General features: G+C 40.5%; 6 protein-coding genes across 6 annotated transcripts; 3 read left to right on the forward strand and 3 right to left on the reverse strand.

The window, feature by feature from the left end:
- On the forward strand, positions 1,315–2,202 carry LOC8086396 (protein app1). Its single transcript, XM_002459290.2, has one exon. It carries the CDS (start codon positions 1,414–1,416, stop codon positions 1,936–1,938), a length of 525 nt encoding a protein of 174 aa, XP_002459335.1. The 5' UTR covers positions 1,315–1,413; the 3' UTR covers positions 1,939–2,202.
- On the reverse strand, positions 2,653–3,312 carry LOC8086397 (NDR1/HIN1-like protein 6; the record flags this gene model as incomplete). Its single annotated transcript, XM_021452743.1, has 1 exon — positions 2,653–3,312. A coding segment is annotated over one exon (507 nt), but the record flags the coding sequence as incomplete, so codon positions are not given.
- LOC110432404 (putative protein TPRXL) lies at positions 3,314–4,381 on the reverse strand. The gene is made up of 2 exons (XM_021452764.1): positions 4,364–4,381; positions 3,314–4,164 (listed from the first exon to the last, which is right to left on the reverse strand). The coding sequence occupies exons 1-2, from the start codon at positions 4,379–4,381 to the stop codon at positions 3,448–3,450; spliced, it is 735 nt and encodes a 244-aa protein (XP_021308439.1). The 3' UTR covers positions 3,314–3,447.
- Positions 8,045–10,002, reverse strand: LOC110432405 (acrosin-like). The gene is made up of 5 exons (XM_021452769.1): positions 9,990–10,002; positions 8,948–9,307; positions 8,732–8,796; positions 8,479–8,525; positions 8,045–8,373 (listed from the first exon to the last, which is right to left on the reverse strand). Exons 1-5 carry the CDS (start codon positions 10,000–10,002, stop codon positions 8,328–8,330), a joined length of 531 nt encoding a protein of 176 aa, XP_021308444.1. The 3' UTR covers positions 8,045–8,327.
- Positions 11,021–12,047, forward strand: LOC8079915 (protein app1). The gene has a single exon (XM_002459291.2). The coding sequence runs from the start codon at positions 11,270–11,272 to the stop codon at positions 11,825–11,827; it is 558 nt and encodes a 185-aa protein (XP_002459336.1). The 5' UTR covers positions 11,021–11,269; the 3' UTR covers positions 11,828–12,047.
- LOC8086398 (uncharacterized oxidoreductase At1g06690, chloroplastic) lies at positions 13,665–17,288 on the forward strand. The gene is made up of 10 exons (XM_002459292.2): positions 13,665–14,005; positions 14,924–15,015; positions 15,102–15,139; positions 15,228–15,389; positions 15,481–15,503; positions 15,595–15,666; positions 15,783–15,950; positions 16,201–16,283; positions 16,378–16,440; positions 16,853–17,288. The coding sequence occupies exons 1-10, from the start codon at positions 13,759–13,761 to the stop codon at positions 17,036–17,038; spliced, it is 1,134 nt and encodes a 377-aa protein (XP_002459337.1). The 5' UTR covers positions 13,665–13,758; the 3' UTR covers positions 17,039–17,288.

Below are 26,003 nucleotides of genomic sequence, written 5' to 3' on the forward strand. Positions count from 1 at the left end.
AGAATGTACATTAACGTGATTGCTCGTTCACTATCAAGTTGGTAGACTTCTCCTAGTGTTTTAATTAGTAATAAAGTACTACCACTAGTCATAGCACTAGAAAATCCTTACTATGAGACATTTACGTACTAGGGAAAATTTATACTAAATTTTGAATACTAAAACACTAGAAGAAGCCTACATTACTAGAAAAAGTTGAAAATTTTAGTTGTGGTTCCATGTTTAAATAGACGTTGGAGGGGTGGGCATGTACTTGGAGTTAAGTCTCCTGGCACAGTAGTGTCGTAGCCCTTAGCACTTTTGGTGAGTATAAACGTCGCATGTTCAAACAGAAAGTGTGAGAGGGTTAAATCATTTAGCATGGCCTATGGTAAGCAGTATATGGCACCGTGTTGTATGCCTACAATGCTCCATCAGCGGTCCAAAATAAGTTGAAAAGTATTTAGTTGTATATGCTATAATCCAAAGAAGGCGGATAATTCACTATATATATATATATTTCAACATTCACTTGTCTCACGTGGAGGCTCTCTCTCACATCACTATTGGAGACTGGGTCTTTTTGCCGAGTGCTAAATGTCGGGCACTCGTCAAAGCTTCTCTTTGCCGGGTGCCGCACTCGGTAAAGAAAAACACTTGGCAAAGAAAGCTTTGCCGAGTGCCTCGCATTCGGCAAAGCTAGACACTCTGCAAAGGCCATTTGTGCTGAGAGCTAGGCACTTGGCAAAGCTCAACCCTTGGCAAAAAGACGGCCGTTAGTCTTTGTCAAGTGCCCGTCGTCGGGCACTCAGCAAAGTTTTTTTTAAAAAAAATTGTTTTCTTTCCGAGTGCCATCTTTCTAGCACTCGGTAAAGATTTTTTTTCTTCTTTAACAAAGTTAAAAAGTTTGATGCATGTCCATCTTTGATTGAATTGATGGCATGTGTGTTTGAATCTTGGAGCTTCTGTCCAATCTCGATCGTTTGCAATGGATTGTGAATTGAATTAAAACCACAAGCTCTATCTTCACTAGTTTAATTACTTGCATATTGTTGACTATCGTTGTACCTAATAATGTTACAAACAAATCTGCTGATGTCATCGTCATGGTTTTAGAAACCAACCAGATGTGCAGATGCGGCACACGGCACCAGTATGTCCTGCATGCAAGAAGCTGAGCTGCCGGAGAAGCAGCGTCAAACCGGCCGGCATCCACCTCTCTGACACCCAAAAAAAAAAGAAAAAAAAACGTATGGCTCTGAAGGAGATCACCAAAAGCTCATCCATATGACGATCAATTTGCAAGCAGTCGCCTATAAATTGACATCCACTGCGCAGGTGTTTGCATGCATCACTAGTAAACAGACAGAGCTCCTGTAGCTACTAGTTGAGCAATTAACTAGCAGCAAGTAACCGCCCGATCAAGATCGCACAATGGCCTCTTCCGCCTCAGCTCTCTTCGTCAAAGCGGCGCTCGTCATGGCGCTCATGCTCGCCGGGAGCACCACGTGCCATGCTGCTCGCTACCTCGCCGACTCGACTTCGGCGGCCGCTCCTGCCGCAGTAGTGCCGACCGTGCCCGCGGTGCCTGCCGCGGCAGCCTTGCCACCGCTTGCCGCGGTACCGACGACGGTCCCCGCGGTCACCGTGCCACCGAAGCCCACGGTGCCAGTGGTCGTCGTCCCTGCGGCGACCTTGCCACCCATGCCGGCGGTGCCCGCAGCGACCCTCCCGCCGATGCCTGCGGTGCCTGCAGTACCAAACGCCGCGCTGCCCCGTATGCCGGCCGTCCCCGCCGTGCCCAAGGCGACCCTCCCGCCGCCGATGCCTGCAGTGCCGGCCGTGCCCAAGGTGACACTGCCGCCGATGGCCGCCGTGCCTAAGGTGACAGTACTGCCACCGATGCCCTCCATCCCGGGCGTGCCGAAGCCATTCTTGGCGCCACCTCCTTCGGCATAATCAAGCATCTCCTTCCGTGTCTATATATGCATGTGTACCTGTGTTATGTAGAGACGTGGAGTGTCAGTCTGTCGTCTGATTGTCCATCGAGTTCATCGGTCATCGCTCAATCCTGTGTTTGCTGGGTATGGTGTCTGGCTGTCTGCTCATGATTCATGAGATGGTTTGGTTGGAGAAATTCTTCCTTTCTGTTTCTACTTTAGTCCTTTCTATATGTTTGTTGTACATATACTTATATAATACGTATACTCCCTCCATTCTAAATTCTTCACTTTGGCATTATATCTTAAGTTATTTTTTTTCCTGATTTCTGATATATACGTGTGGTTGTTGGTTTAAGTGTTTGTATTGTACACATATCACCCCGGCCGGCTTATTCGTTCTATTGTGAGCATATATGAGTTTATTTTAGTTGCGTTTATTGCATAATGTTAGTATTCATATCTTCTTGGTATTTCATAGGCTGAATTTTGCTCTGAAAAAAGAAAAAACAAATGTTTCCATTCAGCAACATAATTAGTTTTAAAAGACAGGTGCAGCCAGTGTCAGATGCCTATTTAGGCTTTGTTTAGTTCATCCTAAAATCCAAAAAAATTTCAAGATTCTCCGTCACGTCGCATCTTGTAGCACATGTATAGAACACTAAATATAAATAAATAAAAAACTAATTGCATAGTTTATCTATAATTTGCGAGATAAATCTTTTTGAGCCTAGTTAGAGTATCTCCAGTGGTTTGCTAAAAATCATTTAACAAATCTTATGATTTGGCAAGTGACTAAAACATATAGCAAGTGTAAATTCTTAGTATCTCCAGTGGTTTGCTATTTAGGCTTGGTAAATTAAGAAAAGTAGGTCCACTTCATCAACTAACTTTGACTGGACTTCTCCCTGCCCTTGAAGCTGCCGACCTCGACGCGCACGGGGACGTCGGCGCGGAACACGAGCGGCGCGGCACCCGTCCGCTGCGCGTCCTGCAAACCGGACACGACGGCGGTGGCCAGCTGCACCTCCCCGGCCAGCGCCGGCGGCAGCACCGTGGTGTTGCGGTGGCCCTGGTAGAACGCCGGCAGCGCGCCGCGCTCCAGGCGGTACGACTGGTACCACACCCCGAGGCTGGACCCCGGCTCGTACTGGATGCCGATCCGGGAGTTCGGGTTCGCCACCGTCACCGTCACGTCGAACCTCGCCCGCGCCGTCACCGTCGACGGGTCGACCTGGAACGCAGACACGGAGAGGCGGTCCACCGAGTACCGCGGCGCCTTGGGGTCGAGCGCTAGGTACAGCGCGCCGACGGCCGCCGCGGCGAGCACCGCCAGCACGACTGCGGTGACCACCGCGCAGCAGAGGAGCCGGCAGCAGCAACCCCGGCCGCGCAAATTGAGTACTGCAAAAACTTTTCCTTCTCATCCAAACAAAAAGAATCAGTGATTCCTCAAAAAGAAAAAAAAAGGATTAGCAGGGGGTGGGGACGAAACGACGGGTATCATCGCTTCACTTGTTGCGGTTCCTCACCGAGGACCCCTCCATAACCACCTTCCTCTCCGCCGTCTCCTCTTCCTCGGCGACGCTTGACGACGACGCGAGTCGACGGCGCCCTTCTTCTCCTTACGCGTCGTCGTCGCGGGCCGCCACCGCCGCGGGAAGAGGTAGAGCGCCGTGGACGTGAGCAGCGTGGCCCCGACGCGGCCGCAGAACACCACCATGAGGAGGCACATCACCATGGCAGCCGCGCCCGCCGCCGGGGACGACGACGCGGGCCTCTTATTATTACTCGCCTGCTGCTTGACCGCCGGCGGGTAAAGCACCCCCGAGACCGACGGCGAGGACGAGGCCGTGGATGAGCGAGACGCCGCCGACGACGACGACGACGCTGATGATGTGTTCGAGTCCAGCGACGACGCGGAGCTCAGCAGCGCCGACGACGCCTTGGACACGCCGTAGATGACGTCGTCTGCTGCGTCCATCCCCCGCTTCTTTGAGGACGCCGCTGACGGTTTCTTCTCGTTGCCTCCCTGCTTGTTGTTATTACCGGGCAAGAACTTCCCCCGGAACGACAGCGGGAACCGACGATGAAAATTCACTCGCGCGGGAGAGGAGGCCACGGCGTCCGGATCTCGCGATGGCAAGCGGAACGAGCCGCGCAAATTTGCGCGTCGATGGCTGCAGAATGGCAAGTTGCCATTTTTTGGCAAGTTGATTAGCAAACCATTGGAGGGGTCATTTGTCTAGTTTTGCCAAATTATACAAGATAACAAGTGTGTTTAGCAAACCACTGGAGATGCTCTTAGTCTTTGGTTAAACAATAATTATCTAATAGAAACAAAAATACTACAGTACCCAAAAAATTTCACCTCAGGCCTTAATAAGGGGCGGGCCTATCTAGTTCACTTCAAAGAGTACCAATTTTTCCCAAACAATTAGTACCTCATATGTTGAACACATTTATTGTGATCAATTATATGAATCTTGGAAGTGCCACTCCAAGCTCTCGGCCACGCTAATGAACAAAAGGCCTCCATGGACGAAGCAAGAGATTGAGGCTCATGGCCGATGAGATGCATACCAAGAAGTAAGAGCACAACACTAGGAGGACAAGCCGACCGCTTCTAACCAACTGTTGCTATTCTATACCTAATAATAAATTGTTGTCAAAATTTCAGTCTACCATATCTTTATATATTCACTAGGCCTTTCATCAGTGTCCGTATAAATATATATTTATATGACTACATAGGACTATGTTTCTCTTTTTTGGAGCTGGTTTCTTATTATTTTTAACTTATTTTTTGTTTATGGCACAATAACTCCTAGTCCCATAGGGTTAGCGGGAAAAAAAGAAAGTTATGAGCTGAATCTAACTCGGAAGCCTAACATGAGTTTAAACCAATTTTAAACCGAAACAAGCGAATAGTTAGACTTAACTAAAATCCAAAACAGAGCTCGACCAAAATTATCTTTATTCTTATAAGAAAAGATATAATTACTTCAAAGAAAAAAAAGTCACGGACACCACCGGGGGAGAGGGAGCGACTCTTTTAGACCCAAGGTATGCAACACCTATGAGCTGGAGAGAAAAAAATAAAGTAAAGACGAAAATAAAAATAAAGATCCAATCCAAACTAAGGTAATCATGCTGAACTCGGACAGAGCACTGGTGATTGGCAAAAAAAAGGTAAAGACGAAAAAAAGATCCAATCTAAACTCAGGCAGTCATGGTGAACTCGGACAGAACACTGGTGATTGGCCGCACGAAAAAAAATTAGGTGCCACAAATTTTGGCATTCTATTATTAAGGAGGAATAGATTACGAATCTAGAGTTTAGTTCCTGATCTAATATGTTTTGGAATCGAACTCTATATCATGCTAGACAAAAGCTATTCTAACTTGTCAAAGTATGGGCTATATATATAAGTCTAGATAGAAAAAACTCTTCATTATCCGGTAGCTAAAGAGAGACAGACAAAAAAAAGGATGGACGAAAAAAAACTTGAAATTTTGCTTCTTTATTATTAGGTATAGATATAAGAAGAAGAAGGAACTACAGATTAGGACTTTGATTTTTTTGCCTCCGATTGACATCTAACTAAATAAAGAAAGCGGAGCAAAATAAAAAACATAATTCTTATCCTTTTCTATTTAACTATTAAGAGTTCATTTTAGAATACTTAGGATTTGAGAAATCTATTTATATTAAGACTCCTACTCCATATTGGTTTAGACGCAAGTTATTCTAAGTTGTATGAGCACGGGTTATATATATAAGTCTAGATAAAAGAAACTCTCCATCATTCGGTAGTTAGAGGAAGACAAACAAAAAAATGGATGGACGAAAAAAAGAGCATAATTTTTTGCCTATTTATTATTAGATATAGATTATATATAATTAGATAATAGAGATATAAATATAGATTTGATAGTTTTTTTTCTCCCGTTGCAACACACGGACATTTTTGCTAGTAATCTCTTATTTACGAAAATTAGGTTCTCCTCAAGACTCGAATTTGTTGCTTATTACAGCAATAATTAACACCTTCCTACCACTGCATCACCCCCTCTTTGTTTTGGTACATATATAGAGCTATATTTTTATCAATATTTCGTCGTCTTATGTTGAATGTTTAAGCCCCTAAATGATTTCAAATGAAAAAGGTTTCAACTATAAAGTCTTAAATTTTGTTAAACAATATAACTTTGATATAGGATGTGTCTCCATCCAAGACTATTTTCAAATTTCAAAATTTTGAATATCAAAATATGCAAGTCAGTCACTATAGCTTGCTATTAACAACTTAAACATTCAAAGTTTTTTGGGAATTCTAAGTTTTGAATTTGAAAATTTACGAATTTAAAACATATATTTGGGATTCTATACAATTTCATATTTTAATTTAAATTAGGAGTCTAAATTATGGATTTGAAAAGTTGTTGAATTGTGTATTTGGTAGTATCATAAAAAGTTTGGATTTTTTATGGTGTTGAAATAAGGTTTACACTACATAATATATATGTAAAAGAGAGGAGACATGAAGAAAAGGTACTAATATAGAAGACACGGGTTTTCTCATTCTGTTGGACCAACCATGCATCCCCTTTAACGAAGAATCTTGTTTCCTTGATCTCATTGAACTAGTAACAAGGAGTTCTTTTTTCTTCCAAATTAAAAATTGTTTTGTTTTTTTCGGATACATCGTTTTCGCTTATGTACCTTAATATATGTTATATATATTATATCTAGATATGTATGTATAGCAAAATCTCTATGCCTAAAAAAACCAATATGACTTAATTATTAGCCAAATATTTTCAAAATAAATGTCCTATATATTGACTAGACAAAAATAGCCGGCGGGGGCCATACTAGAAATTTGAAAGTCAACCAATTTTTGAAGAAAAAACAATACTATTGTATTGGCCTCCTAGAAAAGTGAAAACAAAAATAATTAAGTCGAATTCCTGCTACAGCTCTGTCATTGCGTAGGCCAACGTCATACCATCATATATCCAAATCAAAGTCATTTCTAACTAGGAGATGACATGGCTTAAACCACTGGTTGCTGCTGCCATGATTTTGAAAACTCATAGTTGAAAGTACTATTCGTTGATTTGTTATGAGAGAAAGATACTGCTGAATAATAACTGGTAGATTCGGCAAACGGGTAATAGTGTAATAGAGTTTGTTTGTATAAACGACATGGACATAAAGCATTTCCCTCGTTCAACTCGTCAAAAGCATAGCGCTGTTGTGGTAGGCGGCCGGGCGGTGTGAGAAGTGAGAACAGCTACCAGCCTTTTCTACACATCTTGCATTGTTGCCTGTTTGTTCTACCTAATGCATGCTTAACAGATCAGAGGAGGACCCCATACGTGGTCGTATACACTACTGGATCCGGCTTCTTTGCCGAGAGCCCAGAGCCCTCGGCAAAGGCCTAAAAACCCTCGGCAAAGTCTTTGCCGAGAGCTAGAAACGCCCTCGGCAAAGCCCACGGCGCCGTCGAGGAACGTCAATGTTGACGTCGTCTTTGCCGAGAGCCGTGCTGGAAGGCTCTCGGCAAAGACTTTTTATTTTTTTTTAAAAAAAGTCTTTGCCGAGAGCCTGCCAGGCTGGCTCTCGGCAAAGGAGAGCTTTGCCGAGAGCCGTGCTAGCTGGCTCTTGGCAAAGACTTTTTTAAAAAATAAAAAAAAGTCTTTGCCGAGAACCCGTCAAGCTGGCTCTCGGCAAAGGAGGGCTTTGCCGAGAGCCGTCCAGGAAGGCTCTCGGCAAAGACATTTTATTTTTTTTAAAAAAAAACTTGTCCTGTGTCTACAATGACAAAGCTTAAACCAATTAGTACAATTAAACAAGAAGTACTTACAAAGATATGCAAAATGACGAAACATAATGGTTGCACCATTAATTGGACATACAAACACCTAGCTAAGAGCATCAGCTCTGCCCTTAAATTGAAATGATGTCTGCTGAAGTTTTAACAAGTGTTTGAAGTATTCTGAAACTTCCAAAATAGCTCTTTTTAGTTTTGAGGTGAGAGCACCACTCTGCTACTGTACTAAATCTCATTTCAGTTTTTACTCATGATGTCTGCTGAAATTTGTTTGCTTAGTTGACCTTTTTGGAGGGGGTAAAAAGGAAGAGTTGAATTAAAAAAGAATTAGTATATGTTACAGACAGCTGAAAGATAGATGGAACCCACATTGTTTTGCCCTTGGGAAACCATAGAGCACCGAGTTGCAAGCAAGATTGCTGCAACAACAGCATGGTAGGAGTACAATGGTTTGCAACAGTAGCCAATCCACTCTGCAAGTTGGAGACTGCATAGAAGAGTTCTTACAAACTACTACTAGTAGATGAGTATTCCCATCAGGCCGAAGAGCAGTTACAACTTGAACAGCCTATCCACGGATCATTACGTCGCCCTTTGCCAAAAGACCAACATTCCTACAGAAAATTTCTTGACTACCGCAAGAGCAAGAACATCACAACAGCACACCTAATCTAGGAAACAAGAAACCAGATAAGAACTGAGAAAATCGAGAGACATACCACCGAAATGTTGCCTCTCCAGCTGTAAATAGAGATAAGCCCATTTCCTGAGTAATCAGAAACAGTTTCACTTAATAGACTACTCCGCAGCACCACTTCATCCACTACCAGTCCTGTCGTATTAGCTGAGTGACCAGATCATAAGGATGTAAAGCACAGTTTCTTTTTCGCTATATCAAGAATTTAAATAAAGCAAATAAAGTTCACGAATGTACTAATTGGATCTGAAGGAATTTTTAAGCAAGAAATTTACCATCTGAATCTGAGTGACCACTACGGTTATTTGCCATCTGAATCTGCTACGGAAGTGTGCTGCAACTAGATAACCAACACAGTAACGAAATTTACCAACATCTGAACGGAAGTGTGCTGCAACTATCAGATCAAATAAATTCAGGGGGAACAAAAGCCAGCGGCAGCAGATGGAAATTAAAATCCAGACCAAGACACGGGAGGAGGAGGAGGTTACCTCGGCGAGAACCTGACCCAGAGAGCGGAGCATCCATGGTCTTGTCCTCTCGCCGACGCCCTTTGGCTGTGCGAGGGCCCAGGGAAGGAGCGGCGGCGGCGCACGGGGCCGGGGAGGGGCGGCGGTGGCGGTGGCGCACGGGGCCGGGGAGGGGCGGGACAGGGGCGGGGCCGGGGGATCTGGACGGCGGTGGCGGCGCGGGGGCTTCGGCGGCGTGCGGGCGTCGGCGGCGGGAGCAGCGGTGTGGGGCGTCTGGTTGGGCCACGGGTGTTAGGGTTGGCGTCTGGTTGGGCCACTGGTGGAGATAAGGGGATTTTATTTTTTCTGAGAATATCCTTTGCCGAGAGCCGCAGAGAAAAACTCTCGGCAAAGAAAAAGACTAGTTATTTTCTACAAATACCCTTTGCCGAGAGCCAGCCAGTAAGGCTCTCGGCAAAGATCCTTTGCCGAGAGCCAGATGTACAGGCTCTCGGCAAAGAGCTGTTGACTTTTTTTATTTTTTTTATTTTAGAGCTGAGTTTTTTTGTGTGTATTTGTGACACAATTTTTAAATACATTTCAAAATTTGGTATCAATTTGACTTTTTTTACTATATTTAACTAATTAATCTTGTTTCTTTATATTTTTCACATAATTCAAATTTGAACTGCAGGTACATGCAATATTGGAACTCGGTGATTCGAAAAATGATAGTCTGGATATTTGGTGTATGTTGAGGCCGTATCCACAACCATACATGAAATCTCAACCCTCTCGCTAATGTAACATGTCGAGGAATGTGAGGGAAAGTGATTTTTAATTATATAAATTCAAAATGAAGTCCAGAAATCACGAAACTTGGCAACGAGTTGTGTTATCGCATGTTGAGGGTGTGGTAAAAAATTCATAAGGTTTCGAGCAAGTTGGGACACCGGATGTCTAAAACCCATACTTCTCCACATGTGATCAATTGTGATCATATATGGAGAAGTTTGGGTTTTAGACATCCGGAGTTGCAACTTACTTGAAACCTTATGATTTTTTTACCACAGCGTCGACATACAATAATACGGCATGTCGCCAAGTTTTGTGATTTTTGGAGTTCATTTGGATTTTTTATAATTAAAAATCACATCTACAACACATGGATGGTCATGTTTCGTATACAAGACATTCAAACTTTTGGGTGACTTTATGGATACAGCCTCAAAATACACTCTCGAACATGAATATCATTTTTTGAATGGCTATATTTTATTATTTAATACACCTCTAGTTCAAATTGACTTTTTCAAGAAAAATGCAAGGAAAATAAATTAATTGATGAAATATAGCAAAATATCATAAAAATCTCTAAACTTTGAACATATGCTTGTATACAATATGCAAGGGCTACAGAAAAAGTTTAGGTCCAAAATTCAAAAAAAAAAATTCCCTCTTTGCCGAGGGCCAATTTTGGCTCTCGGCAAAGAAGCTCTTTGCCGAGGGTCAGTTATGGCTCTCGGCAAAGGAGCTCTTTGCCGAGAGCCAGAGTGGCATGCGCTCGGCAAAGGTTGCTGGTCTGGGTCCAGCTTTAAGCATGTGAGATTTGCCACCCTTCTCTTTTCCGAGAGCCTAACAGGGTGGCTCTCGGCAAAGGCGACGACTACGGGAGCCGTTCACGGCGCGGCACCTTTGCCGAGAGCCTTCCTTTGCCGAGAGTCGTACTTTCGGCAAAGCTGGCCTTTGCCGAGTGCTCGGCTTTGCCGAGAGCTTAGCCGTCGGCAAAGGGTCTTTGCCTAGAGTCCGTCCTGGCTCTCGGCAAAGGATGCTTTGCCGAGGGTCTGACTCTCGGCAAAGCTGGACCCTCGGCAAAGCTTCGGTTTCCCGTAGTGATAAAACTCTTGTGCTGATGTGTGATCACATAGAGCTCTCAAACAACCAACAACCAGAGCAGCTTCAGCATCCTGCATGTTTGAGCTCAAGAGATGCATGTGTGTCAAAAATGTCATCCAAGAAGGTGAGCTAACCAGAGAAAAATGTATCATTACATGTTGTAGCCGGCCAGTATATATCAACCTCGATCGCCGCATCCATCTCCTCTCACCAAATTCTTCAACTACTGTTGTCTTGACACGGCGGCCGGAAGGTGACCCAAAAAAAAAGACAAAATCTCAAAGCAGACGAGTAGACGACCAATTTGCACAAGCTGTACGTGCATGCGTCGCCTATATAAATTGGCATGCATTTGCCATGTCTTTACATCACAAGTAAGCAGCAGCTTGAGATCTTTCAGTACTCTCTTTGCTAGCAGTAGCAGCTACTAGCAGTAAGGTGAGAACATCAAGAACCGTTCAAACACCCATGGCGGCCTCTGCAACGGATCCCCTCGCCACGGCGCTTGTCATGGCGGCGGTGGCGCTCATGCTCACCGCCACGACGACCCACGCCGCGCGCCACCTCGCCGACACAACCCCGGCGGCCGCGCCCGCCGCCGTCGTCCCTGGCATCCCTGCCGTGCCGAAGCCGCCCGTCGTGCCCACCGTGCCTGCGGTGGTCGCCCTGCCACCGATGCCCGCCGTGCCGACGACAGTGCCCGCGGTGGGCGCCGTCCCACCGATCCCCGCAGTGCCGGCAGTCCCTGCCGCGACGACCTTGCCGCCCATGCCATCTGTGCCGGCGGTCCCCGCGGCGACATTGCCGCCGATGCCCAAGGTGCCAACCGTGCCGACCGCCGCTGCGTTGCCTCCGATGCCGGCCATCCCCTCCGTACCCAAAGTGGCGCTGCCGCCGGTGGTCCCGTCGTCCGTGCCCAAGGTTACCTTGCCGCCGATGCCGTCCGTGCCCAAGGTGACACTGCCGCCGATGCCTTCCATCCCCGGTGTGCCGATGCCGTTCTTGGCGCCACCTCCTTCGGCTTGAAGCGCGCTTCTGCGGCATCTGCCAATGTCTGAATTCTTGTGGATGATTGGGTCATTCGATAGTGTGTTTAATTTAATTTGCTGGACATGCATGCTGTTCTTCGCATGAGCAGATATGATTATATATACTTGTTGATGATCTGTTGTATTCATGAGTGTATTAGTTGATGTATTCCGTTGTATACATATATATACATATATATCATCGCAATTTTCACATACTCATTTTTTATTTTCCTATGAGAAGGAAAAGATGGTTCACTACAGGAAACGCGAGATTTGCCTGGTGCTTTTTATCGGACACCCGGTAAATAATTTATTTGCCTAGTGCCCTACCCAGAAGAACCCGGCAAACAAAAACACCCGGCAAAATATGATTTGCCTGGTGTTTTCTGGACACCGACACCCGGCAAAAAAAGACACCCGCCAAATATATAAAATTTGCCCGGTGTCGACACCTGGTAAAATAAAACACCCGGCAAAAAATCTGCCCGTGACGGGCCCGTGGACGGCGCGATTTGCCGTTATTCTTCACCTGGTGCCTTGTTCCATGGCACCAGGCAAACATTTATTTGCCTGGTGTCTTTGAAGGCACCAGACAATTTAATTTTATATTTTTGTTTGTTTTTGCCCTAGTTTTTTTTTGTGTGACCTTTCTACAGTAATTCAAACTCACTATCAAGCGATGTAGGTTCAAATTCTAAAAAGTCCACACGATTCTCAGTTTGAATCCTAGAAAATATACTTGCTCCTATTGTGAAAGAGAAAGATTGTAACGTCTTTAATTTGAATGAAAATCATAAAAGAGAAAGTGTTTAAGTAAAAAAATAGTGTAATAACTTAAAACAAAATAAATTCTAACTTCAGAGGAAAATGTAGCACCTAAATTGGAAACCGTAATCTCAAAAAAAAAAAGTTCTCGCCAATTTGGATGAGAGATTAGAATTAGATATACTATCACTTGTGGTTCTTTAAACATGGTGGAATTTAATATTCAACCGTAGCAACACAAAAAAAAATTATCAAATAATAGTTAAGGAGATAAAACTATTTTAAAATAGCTATAGTGGTTTAATATTCAACTGTAGCAATACATATACATTCTTTCTAATAAAAGTTAATAAAGAAAAAATAAATTCCTATAATGCTAATAAATGCAAATTGGGGATGTAGCTCATTTGGTAGAGCACTATGAAGAGCTTTCTAGAGGTACGGGGTTCAACTCCTCGCATCTCCAATTAACTTTTTTAATATTTGAGTTAAATAAATTCACAAATGGTGTTGGTTTTTAATATTTGAGTTAAAAAAAAAAATTCACAAATATGGTGTTGCCATAGTTGATTGGGCCACTCCCGGATCATCTGATGTACGAGTTTAGGGCTTTGGGCTGCTTGCCTGCTTCTCAAGAGAGTTTTTTTTTTTCTGGTTGGAGGCAACAGCTTCCTTCACTCTGCCGGTGTCGATCTCGCTGGTTCTCTCCATCAAAATATCTTGAAGGCCTCACTGCTACCTTGACTTTGCTTCATCATGACATATGTTCGAACGACTATCTCTGCGAAAAATTGAATAACCATAATCTTGATCTTGATTTTTTTTTTACTTGGCCATCAAATATCTTGTGTAATTTTTCATTGCTTCTATTGTAACGCATCGGATTTTTTTTTAAAAGAAAAAAGAGAGAGAGAAATGGAATTTGTAAGGGGAAGTGGGCCGAGAGGCGGCAATTACGGCCCAGCCCACACGTGCGCCTCCAGCGAGTCCACGTTGCACGCCTGACGCCACCCTCTCCGTCTCCCGGCCAAACAAATCCCTCGCGCCCACCCCTCCTCCCCGCCACTCGCCACCCACCAGCAACGCACCTCCACGGCCCCACGGCGAGCCCCGAGCCCCGTGCGCGCGCGACCAGCTAGCCAGCAGCCACTACCCGCCGACATGATCACTGGGGCTCTGCAGGTCGCCGCCGGCGGCCAGCCGCTCCTGCTCACCCGTCGGGGCCAGCAGCGGCGCCGGGTGTTCCGGCCGCCCCAAGCAGTGGCGTCCGACGCCGCTGCCGCCGCCACGGCGAACGAGGAGGGCGGCAAAGTGGCGCTGGGCGGGTCCGGCGTCGCCGTCACCAAGCTCGGCGTCGGGGCCTGGTCCTGGGGCGACACCACCTACTGGAACGAGTTCCAGTGGGACGGTACGTACGTTTGCGTGCTTCTTCTTGGTTCAGGATCTCGTACTCAAATTTTCTTCCTGTACTCTTAGTTAGCTGCAAGATTACATGCTAGGCGCGACAGCCTCTTTCCAGGAACAAGAATTATTACAGTTCTGAAATTTCCACCAACTTATAAATGCCATAAAAATCAGCATTGTTTTAGTATAGCCCCTGAGTTTCTGAATCCTCCAGCCTTCTACCTGAATCACGAATCCTGCAGGGCAAAACATTTCTTTACGAGCTAAGGTTGCTGCAGCTTTGGAATTCGCTTCAGATTAGTATGACATTTCAGAAACAAGCGTACTGGTATCGGTTGGTAGTTGGTACACCTGTCCTACGATACTGAAGCTTCATTTCGTTCAGATTTCTCTCTCTCTCTCTCTCTCTCTCTCTCTCTCTCTCTCTCTCTCTCTCCAAATTTTAGCTAAAATTTTATAAATATCTTGAAAAATTCAACCATATTTTGACCGATTTTCGGTCCTACCGGTGCTCTCCGGTATTTATGTCTCAACCGCGGTAGGCTGAACCCTTACAAGTGTATTGGTATGATGGGTTGGTGCTACTAGTCTACTTCGATACTGAAGTTGAAATCACACGGTGAAACTGAAACCCATCCCAGGATCCAGGGCCAGAAAGTGTGGTAAACCATCCTACACTTGTGCTCCTTATTCCTAGCATCTCGTTGGAAGAAATTTTAGTTGGCCTGAAATTCTGGTCATACTTCCAGTGCATATGAAATGCCTGCTGCTTTGACCAAAATCCAAATCAACCTGATATAATTGTCAAAACTGGCATTTCCTTGTTTTAAATTAGATGCTCTTCAGCTCAGAATACTTCACATTACAAAACGTTGGAATGACTGCCTTTTGATATGAGTGAACACTCTCAAACAAATACCAGATAGGAAACTGAAGGCCGCTAAAGGAGCATTTGACGCGAGTATCGACTGTGGAATAACCTTTTTTGATACTGCTGAAGTGTATGGAGCAGGGGTAAGAAACAGAAAACCTTTTTTTGATACTGCTGTCCGCTTCATTAAGGTAAAATCTAACACTATTTAAAAATGTATGCTATTCAGATATCAGGAGCGATTAATTCAGAAAGTTTACTAGGAAGGTATGTCGTGAACCATTCTTCATGGATCTATTTATACCTTAATTTAAGTCTGTGCAGTGTCAGTTCTGAAGCTCTCTCTTCCCATCAGATTTATCAAGGAAAGGCAACAGAAGGAACAGGTAGACGTGGCTATCGCGACAAAGTTTGCAGCTCTTCCATGGAGGTTTGGTCGTGGGAGCGTCATTTGTGCGTTGAAGGCCTCGTTGGATCGCCTTGGCGTCTCTTCAGTTGAGCTCTACCAACTTCATTGGTTGGCTCATCAGCCTTTTTTCAACCAACTCTCTTTTACCCTTCTCTCTGTGTACTCTATCAGTTAACCTCTCTTCGCATATCCTTTTCAGGCCAGGGATATGGGGCAACGAAGGTATAAGAAAAATAATTAACACATAAGTACTGATGAACCCCTCTTTAGTTTTTAATTAGTACACCAAATTCACTGATCTATCATGATTCAGATTACCTGGATGGCCTTGGAGACGCTGTCGAGCAGGGCCTTGTAAAGGCTGTTGGAGTCTCAAACTACAGCGGTTGCTGTCTAACTCCAACACTAATATAATATGTGATCTGATTATTATTGTGCTGGTTACTTATTTCAGTGAAATTAATTCATACCAATTTCGTTTTTCTCATACCTGGGTACCAGAAAAACGTCTCCGGGATGCCTACCAGCGCCTCAAGAAGAGGGGGATTCCACTCGCTTCGAACCAAGTGAATTACAGTCTGATATACAGGAACCCGGAGGAAAACGGGGTGAAGGCGGCTTGCGATGAGCTTGGCGTTACTCTAATCGCTTATTCCCCAATCGCCCAAGGTAGGACCTGTTTCTTCTCCACACACTTTTTGATGTTCTGCGAGTGTATACCTATGAACTGTGTACCTGTTTTAGTTGGTGAACTCAACTAAGCTCACTAGCCTTTTTTAGGTATACAAATAAAACCTAATTCATAACTTATCCCCTAGTTCAATGTGTGGGTGCTAATTTGATCGAGTTTCAGCTTTCCTATGTGGTATGAAATCATGCATGTATTGTTTTGATGTATCAATCAATTTCCTTGGCTCAGGTGCTCTGACAGGAAAATACACTCCGGAGAATCCCCCTAAAGGTCCTCGAGGACGGATATACACACCAGAGTTCCTGACAAAGGTTGCATACATTTCCAACTATTTCATGATCGTTTGTTCGTTCCTAGATACTGTCTACTCACTGAAGGTCTCCTGGATCATGCCATGCCATGCAGCTCCAACCACTTATCAACCGGATCAAGGAGATTGGAGAAAGCTACGGGAGGACTTCAACCCAGGTGCTCTGTCCATCCATATCTATACACAGAGCTCAACTGTACTACAATGATTTGTCGTTGGCTCCTTGCAAAGTGTCGGTGCTATTGGCAAATAGGAGTACTATACATTCACATGTGCAGACTCAGACATGTCTTACAAGAAACAAACTTATTAGTGACAGACAGAATAATGACAACAGTTCCTGCAACCAGAACTGGTCATGAAACATTAGCAAGCAATCCACCAATTCCAGACTGACATGCTGTCTGGGTTCTGGGGACTTTTGGCTCATTGCCCTTAACTATTAGGGCATCAATTGACTGACAGAGTCGACGAGCAGCACAGTAGTATTACTGTACTCAGTTGTGTTTCTTCATGATCATACGTGAATTGCTGATGAGCGATGCTTTGTCTGTATAACTTGGTCGTCAGGTGGTGCTGAACTGGCTGGTGTGCCAGGGCAACGTGGTGCCGATCCCTGGCGCCAAGAACGCGGAGCAGGCCCGGGAGTTCGCAGGCGCGCTGGGGTGGAGCCTCACGGCCGACGAGGTGGAGGAGCTCCGGTCCATGGCGCGCCAGGTGAAGCCCGTCATCGGCTTCCCGGTGGAGAAGCTGTGAGCGGTCGGTTCAGCTGGGAGTTTTGGTCACCGCCGCTCATCAGAAAACCTCATGGCAGTGACACCAGGCCAGTGTAGTAGTGTATAGTAGGACTATAGGTAGATGGACAAAGCGTACCACTTCCATTGCAAGACTGCAGACGATGTATTCTACTGTACTGTACGTAATGTAACAGCGAAATTCAACAGCATAGTGTAGTACTCTCTCCGTCGTCCTTAAAGAGTGTCGCAACCAGGGAAATTCAACAGCATACAGTAGTATACTCTCTCTTTTACTAGATTTATAAAAAAATATTAGAAATATTTATATCTCTAAATAAATTTATTATAAAAATATATATTTAGCAATTTATCTAATGATATTAATTATGCATCATAAATATCAATATTTTCTCACATATATATAATATATTTGGTCAAAGTTGGAAATTTTTAACTTCTCGAAAAGTGAGATGACACTATGTGGCATGTTGGGAGTATAAAGCTTAAGGCCGTTGACCAGATCACAGTAGTTGTGTGCGTTAAGAATGCGTTTGCTATAGATCTAGATTAACGTTTCAGATTTTGGTTTGTTCTTAGAAATGTTCCTTTTCGAAAGGAATTATTAGAAATGATTTTTTTTTGTGTGTATCAGAATCACTTTCTCAAATCATGTGGCTAGTTGACTAGATTTGATTCTCGAAGGTAGCGAAATTTATTGTTTTCCATGAAAAATTATTTGTTCTTAGAAATTTATTGTATATAAAAATGATAATTCTTAAATGGGCGAAGAACAAAATATTAGGTAATGATTGGTTGCTCGTATTAAACCGTATACGTAGAGGTTTACTCTGCCCGTCTCAAAAATATTGCAATCTTATCATTTCACACAGGTACCACGACAGCTAGTGGGATCTACACTGGGCAAAACCAGCCTTCCACTCATCTTCTGTATGCAAATTAAAAAAAAAATTGGGCGCAGCCTCGCGTCTACCCATTCCGGTATCCCAGAAGGCCAGAACACTTCCGTAGAAGCTTTTCTGTCGAACTTTATCTAGTGTTGGGACTTGGGACTGAACTGTAGAGGGGTAGGAGTATCTTGGATGGCCATGTGGGGCCTAGCTGTCCCAATGTTTGGTTGCCCAATTGCCGGATTCTAATTGTTAAAGTTCAACCTATAAACTAAAAACTTTTTCAAGATTTTCCGTCACATCAAATTTTGCGGTATATGCATAGAACATTAAATATAGATGAAAATAAAAACTAATTACACAGTTTGCCTGACAAGGTCGACATTCCGTACCGAAGCATGCAGTGGAGTACTGTATGTACCGGTACTTTGTTTGACGGATAAGTCATAGCAGAAAGTACTTTTGACTGATTTGGTATAAAAAATATTACTGAATGGCTGGTTAATTCGGTTGATAAGCTCAAACGAACAGACTTAAAATTGTACTAAATCCGTTTGGATCCTTAAAATTGAATTTATTCTAATAATTACAATTTAACATAGATTAATTAAGCTAATATATAGTTATATATATATAATATATTTATATATTTATTGTTAGACATAAAAGGAACATACTTATATGCTCATTTCTATTGTAGGAAAGTGTGTTGAAGAGTGTGCTATAAGTTAGAGAATTGAATTATAGCATAATGAGTATAGAATCAATTTCCGTCTCACATCTTATAAATTTGAGATAAGCTTATTTGTGAGCTTTAGAAAGTAATATGGAATGCCAAATTCTAAGCTAAGAATAGTCTAATCCATTATGTAGATTTCAATTATTCCAAAATAAAGGGATCTAAAGGGACCCTAATAGAAAGTTTTTTCTAGGCCTTGTTTAAATTTCGGGGTGTCACATCGGCTGTCAGATGGGAGTACATGTCACATCAGGTGTTTAGATAGTAATAATAAAATAAATTATACGTGAGACAAATTTATTAAGTCTGACTAATCTATTATTAGTGTATGTTTATTGTAGCTTTACTGTAGCATCATATTGTTAAATTATGAATTAATTTGATTTAAAAAATCGTCTCACAAAATAGTTGCAATTTATATAATTAGTTATTTATTTAATCTAATTTATTATAATACTTTATACATGTGTTAAAAAATAGAGAGTAAACTTTAGGGTTGCAAAATATTCTCACCTCCAAACGGTGTAAACAAAAGTATAGATAAAAAAATTGGCACAGTGGTCTCACAGTGTCTGCTTCTTGTCAGACGTCGACGCTTGCCGGCTGACGATTGGCAGCGGCATTCAGGGAGGCAGCTGCTGCGATAAGCCACGGTTCTAGAAAAAAAAATACAAAATTTTTCACTTTTGTGATCCCATCAAATTTTACAGTACATATATAAAACATCAAATATAAATAAAAAATAACTAATTATATAATTTATCTATGATATGTGAGAAGAATTTTTTAAATCTAATTAATTTATAAATAAACAATATTTATTAAATAAAACAAAAAAACTATATTATTTATTTTTAAAAAATTAGAAGTAAACAAGCCCGAGGCAGCAGCTGCTGCGGAGCCGGTCAGCTCGCCATCATCGTGGCCGGCGAAAAGGTCTCCTGCCACGTGTCAGTCTGTCCTCCCGTCCATCATGTGTATGGGCCTCGGGGTTCGGACCTAATTGACGACACGGGCTTGGACCTGTGGCGTCGTCGTCGTCGTGCGTGTACCTGACCGTGTGCTGTGTGCGACTCTGCGTGCATCTGCATCTTGCAGTACTCTGGTGCCGAAAAGATTTTGGATTTCGGTACTGTAGCAATTTCGTTTGTTTGTAACAAATATTATCCAATTATGGACTAACTAGGATCAAAAGATTCGTCTCGCGATTTCCAGCTAAACTGTGTAATTAGTTTTTGTTTTCGTCTATATTTAATGCATCATGCATGTGCCACAAGATTCGATGTGACGGGGAATCTTGAAAACTTTTTGCTTTTTGGGGTGAACTAAACAATGCCGCAGGCAGTCTTGTTCGATCCGTCAAGGTCAGCGCAGAGAAACTCTCAGGCCCGCAGGTATTAAATTTTTTTTGCTAAAAAGTATATTTATAGAGCATTAAATATAAATAAAATAATAACTAATTACATAGTTTTTCTATAATTTGTGAAACGGATCTTTTGAACCTAGTTAGTTTATGATTATATAATATTTGTTAAATACAAACAAAATTGCTACAGTATCTATTTTGTACAATTTTTTAGATCTAAATAAGGCCCTATTTAATTGTTACGTGTCATAAATTTGACTCGTGCAACATTTATATCTTTAAATAAATTTATTAAAAAACTAGATTCAAAACTAACGATACTAATTATATATCATAAATATTAATATTTTTAATATATATGTAACTAAAGTAGTTTCTAGGGAAGCGTAAATGACAGTTATTTAAAAACGGAGGGCGTAGTCCTAGAAATTTTCAAAATTTCGTCACATTAAATTTTTAGATGTATATATGGAGTATTAAATATAAACCAAAACAAAAACTAATTACACAATTTGTTTATAATTTGCAAGACAAATCTTCTGAACCTAGTTACTCTATGATTAGACAACAATTGTCAAATACAAACGAAAGTGCCACAGTACCCAAAAACTTTTCGCCCCAACAATTTCCAAATTTTTTCAAGATTCTTCGTTACATCAAATTTTATGGTACATGCATGAAGCATTAAATATAGATTAAAAACTAACTAATTGCACAGTTTACCTGCAATTTGCGAGATGAATGTTTCGAGCCTAGTTAGTCCATAATTAGACAATAATTATCAAATACAAACAAAGCTACAGTAGCCATTTTGTAAAATTATTTTGCAACTAAACAGGGCCTAGTGCTTCCTCCTTAGATGAAATACTATCGTTTTGGTATAGTGTATGTCACAAGTTTGATTCAATTTTTATAAAATATTATAAATAAACTTATTAAAAAACTAAATTTAAAGATCTTTCTAATGATACTAATTATATACCATAAATATTAATATTTTTTAATATATACTTAGTCAAAGTTATTTATGAGAAAACAAAAACGATAAATATTTAGAGACAGTGAGTAATTATTAAAGTCCGCATTATTTTGGTTACTCTCCGTCTGTTTCGATTTATGAACTATTTTGACATTTTAGATATATCATCATTTGTGCAATGGGGACAATAAATTAAACTAGTGTTTTTTAATGAGCGTTTGTATTTTCCATATATATGAAAAAAAATTGATCGTTATCATGTATCGGTATCGGTTAATATCTTTGATTTCCTTTAGTTATTTCAACTTTTCACATTCACCTATTCCTTTTTTTATATTGGGAGAAGTCCATTTTAAACCGTTCAACTGTTTTTTCAAGTCTGATTTTGACCATATAACTCTAAATTTAGAATTCCCTTTTGCCATCGAACTAGCAATACCAAACAAGCGGGGCCATCAAGCTCAAAGGTGTTTTTTTTTTGTATTTTGCCCAAAAAAACAAAAATCGATTGGTTTTGTAAAAAATCATATGTAATTAATTCATTTTAAATTAAAAATGGATCTACAACCAACTTTTTTTTCTTATAATATAATCTGTCGGCTAGCACTGAATTTGGAGGTATTTGTAGTTGTGCGTAGTGTTTTATTGCTCTTAGTCATGTCCATTATTCAAAGTAACAATTTTGTGCTATATTCAACGTAGAGATGGCCCCCATACTGAAATTAGAGTACAAACTATGTAAGAGTTAAATTGTAAAAAATATTTTTGGAGGGCTAGTATGATGCCATAATAGTTTGTATTGGTTAAATACGATCTATAAGCAGTGGAGCTTATCACCTACAAGATTGGTGTCTTTCGGTCTTTCCCCATATCTTAAGTTTACCCATAGTTTACTGTAGATTCGAATATAATATAGTGTACAAATGATGATTTAAATAAGTAATAAGTGATTATGAGCAATAAAAAACAAGGAATGGGAATAATAAATAGCAACAAATCCAAATTTGTTATTTTTTTAGAAAATAAACTATTTTTACTATTCTAAAAATATGATACCACCTTCTGTAACCATCTAGAAGGCTAAAATTGTCCAATATTGATAGTTCAATCTTCAGTGGCCAAATATATTTTTGCTTTTAGAGTTGAATGACAAAAACAAACTTGGACAATAGTTAATGGAAAAAAAAACCTCTCGTTTTCATTATATTTGACATCAATAGATATTTTGATATGCAACTTTAGATTTTCTTTTAGTCTAAGGTATGATAAATATCAATAACTTGGCCGACACCACCAAGGTATCTTTTGTTTATCAAACCAAGTAATTTTTTTACCTCTTATTACGTGCATGAGGGTGCAACAAAGAAAGTGAGTTCATTTTCTTTAACATGGCATGGATCGAAATAGAGAAATAGATATAATTTTTATATTATGTTATAGGTAATGTCAAAGTATCATTAACACGGTTCTGCAAGTATAAGGGTATGGATTAATCTCTACGTAAGGAATTCCTAAAAAAATCTCAATGTAATGGCAGTAGTCGGGTACTTTATTTTATTTTTCCTCATTAATGTGATATTTTATATGCTTTAGAAATAACATGGAAGCTTCATTTGTAGATTAAATAGTAAAGCCTCATTTGGTAGGGCTCCACTCCGGCTCCGGTTTTTCCAGATGAGTTCTACCAAACAGTTTAGTAGGTGTAGCCATTTTTTCTGCGAAAAAAGAGGAGTTGGAGAAAGGAGGTGCCAGAGACGTTTTGAAGAAGCTGCAAACTATGGCTACTCTAAAATAGCTTCGACTTGTCCAAAGAAGCTCTTAGTGAGGAGCCCATCCAAACATAGATTGCAAGTAACTTATACACAAGGGTAGAATCCCTCTTACGCGTAGTTCTTTGAAAAATAATTCTGTCACTTATTGTCCAAATGTCATGACCAAGCACCGGGAGAGGTCTAAATGCTTTCTTGTCCAAAAAAGATTGCAATGGTACTGTAGATTTTGGACGTTTCAAACTCTCTAAAGTTTGACTGATTTTATAAAAAAAATATATCAATATTTACATCTTTAAATAGATTTGCTATAAAAATATATCTCATAACTAACCTAATAACATTTATTGGGTATCATAAACATTAGTATATTTCATAGATTTGGCTAATTGAAACCGTTTGATATTTTGGGAAAAATAAGGATTGCATTCTTTTTTGGAGGGAATTCCTTGTGAGCCATTAAAAAAGATTATAATTTCATGTGAGCTACTAAAAAAGTTTGGCGGACTTCAGCGCCACTACTCTAAATTTTATTTTGCCCTTTATGCCACTGTTGTTAGATTAGGCTCTAATGGTGTCAAACTATAGGTGTGAAAAGTCAAAAATACTCTTGGTATAAATATGCAATTACTTTTTTAGTATCTTAACTAAGCCTAGGCAAATTACCCGATACCCATTATCCCTACCCGAATTACCTGGATCCGGACCGGAGGTACCCGATCCTAAATTCGGATAGTGATTTTGATTACCCGAAATTAGTTTGGGTAATTCGGGTAATATCCTCCGGTACCCGAATTACCTAAATATTTGTCTATATCTTTGTATTTATCATGTGTTGTTAGTTAAATATTAGAACTTATCAATTTATTAGAACATAATTCTCTTTGTTTGAATAAGTGATAGTAATATATTATTCTTTACAAAATGCTATTGAAATTCTATACAAATTGCTGCTGAAATTATATATAAATTGCTATTGAAATTTTGTATAGTGTGTTATTTTTTAAAATTCGGGTAAATCGGGAATACCTGAACCCGAACCTGAATTATCGGGTACCCGAAATTGCGGGTACTATTTTTTTCGGGACTAATATCGGGTAACAATTTTCATTACCCGACCCGAAAAAATCGGGTAACCCGAATGCCCAGGCTTAATCTTAATGACTTCAAATAGAAAAATTTAAAACTAGAAAGTAGTAGATCTCGTCGAGAACTATAATTTTTATATAACAATTATCTTCATTCAATACAACAAATGTGGTGGCCAAGCACGGGGAGAGGTCTAAAGTGTAGTTTTTTTGAAAAATAATGTATACACGAGGTACAATCACTCTTACGTGTAGTTTTTGGAAAAATAATTATTCGCTTATTATCCAAATGTGGTGGCCAAGCACGGGAAGAGGTCTAAAGTGCTCCCTTTTATGAACAAAGATTGCAATTCTATATTTTGGACGTGTAAATCAAACTTTAGTCTGACTAATTTTATAGAAAAAATTATCAATATTTATATCTCAAAATAGACTTGCTATGAAAATATGTCTCATAACTAACCTAATAGCATTTATTGGGTACCATAAACATTAGTATATTTCATAGATTTGGCTAATTAAAACCGTTTGATATTTTGGAAAGTAAGGATTGCATTTTTTTTGCAACAAATAGAGTTAGAGTAGTACTCCCTTCGTTCCAAAATAAACTGTATTGTGACTTCTAAAATTTATATTAAAATACAATGTATTCTACTCAATCCATTCCAAATTGTAAGTCGTTTGACTTTTTTAATATCAAGTTTGACCACTCGTCTTATTCAAAGTTTTGTACAAAATATCACTTTTTTTTGTTGTGTATTGGTTTATTAATAAAAGTTCTTCAAGAATGACTTAAATTTGACTATATTTGCACAAATTTTTTGAATAAGACGAGTGATCAAACTTGGGGTAAAAAAAGTCAAACGACTTACAATTTGGGATGGAGGGAGTACATAATAACAATGTTTCGATTTGTCAAGGTTTTTTAAAAAGGAAGCTATGATTTTAGTAGAAACTCTATAATTAGAATAATCTTTGGTACATGCGTCATTTGATTGTTCCTTTAAGTTGTCTTAAAATTTTTAGAATGTATTATATTATATGATAAATGGAGTATAAGCTGGAGCAGAGTTTTAGCAAAGCGACAGAAAAAAAAGGAAGAAACGAAATCAAACTGCGTGAAAGGGCTGTCTGTTTGTACGTACGTGTCCAGTTGGCACACTTGCGCTACGACTACGAGCCTGGACGGCCTCGAGCTCTGCGGAAAACGCGCCCAACCGCGGTCCGAACCTGGTCCGAATTCATATCTTCCAACTTGTTCAGATTTTCGTGCTTCTCTGTTCCTAGAGCTTTAATTTGTAGAATCCACGCTAGTCAAATTATTTTAAATATAATCAATTTTATAGAAAAAAACATATGAAAACATATTCTATAATAAATCTAACGATACTAATTTAGTACTATAAGTTTTATTATTTTTTTAGAAATTTAGTTAAAGTTTAAAAAGCTTAACTTAAGAAACTTTACAAATTAAAGCTGGGCTGGGAGTATTTGACAATAGAGGGTTGTTTGGACCTTGTTTACTTCTTGAAATATTTTGCAAAATGTTTTAGATTTTTCGTCACATCAAATCTTACAGCATATGATAAAAAAATAACTAATTATATAGTTTGTATGTAATTTACGAGATAAATCTTTTGAGTCCAATTAAACTATAATTGAACAATATTTGTTAAATACAAACGAAAATACTACTGTAACATTTTGTAAAAAAAGTTTAGTAAGTAAGGCTTTGTTTAGTTCCAAAAATATTTTGGATTTCGGTACTGTAGCATTTTCGTTTTTATTTGACAAATATTATCAAATTATGGATTAACTAGGCTAAAAAAATTCATCTCGTGATTTACAGGCAAACTGTATAATTAGTTTTTATTTTTTATCTAGATTTAATGTTTTATGCATGTGCCGTAAGATTTGATGTGATAAGAAATTTTGAAAAGTTTTTGGTTTTTGAGCCAAAAATGAATCCAAGGGCAGGCAGGCAGAGGCAGAGTGATGGTGGTGCTGTTCCTGCAGCGGCGCCACACTACAGTCGGCAGCAGAGTGATGTTGGTGAATCCAAGTTGCCGATTCCGAGGGGGCGAGTGAGAGCGACGCGTCCCAGGCCCAAAGATCTCCGACAGCGATGTCAACTC

The sequence above is a fragment of the Sorghum bicolor genome, chromosome 2, assembly GCF_000003195.3.
Source record: "Sorghum bicolor cultivar BTx623 chromosome 2, Sorghum_bicolor_NCBIv3, whole genome shotgun sequence".
Classification (NCBI taxonomy): Eukaryota; Viridiplantae; Streptophyta; class Magnoliopsida; order Poales; family Poaceae; genus Sorghum; species Sorghum bicolor.

What these genes read in the sequence shown, in the direction of transcription:
- LOC8086396 (XM_002459290.2), top strand. Translation starts at nt 1,414, where the DNA reads ATGGCCTCTTCCGCCTCAGCTCTCTTCGTCAAAGCGGCGCTCGTCATG.
- LOC8079915 (XM_002459291.2), top strand. Translation starts at nt 11,270, where the DNA reads ATGGCGGCCTCTGCAACGGATCCCCTCGCCACGGCGCTTGTCATGGCG.
- LOC110432405 (XM_021452769.1), bottom strand. An exon ending in TGGTCACTCAGATTCAGATG is followed by an intron (nt 8,526 to 8,731) that starts GTAAATTTCTTG and finishes CTGATTACTCAG; the next exon opens with GAAATGGGCTTATCTCTATT. An exon ending in GGAGAGGCAACATTTCGGTG is followed by an intron (nt 8,374 to 8,478) that starts GTATGTCTCTCG and finishes AATTTTCTGTAG; the next exon opens with GAATGTTGGTCTTTTGGCAA.
- LOC8086398 (XM_002459292.2), top strand. Translation starts at nt 13,759, where the DNA reads ATGATCACTGGGGCTCTGCAGGTCGCCGCCGGCGGCCAGCCGCTCCTG. An exon ending in TGGAGTCTCAAACTACAGCG is followed by an intron (nt 15,667 to 15,782) that starts GTTGCTGTCTAA and finishes CCTGGGTACCAG; the next exon opens with AAAAACGTCTCCGGGATGCC. An exon ending in ACGGGAGGACTTCAACCCAG is followed by an intron (nt 16,441 to 16,852) that starts GTGCTCTGTCCA and finishes CTTGGTCGTCAG; the next exon opens with GTGGTGCTGAACTGGCTGGT.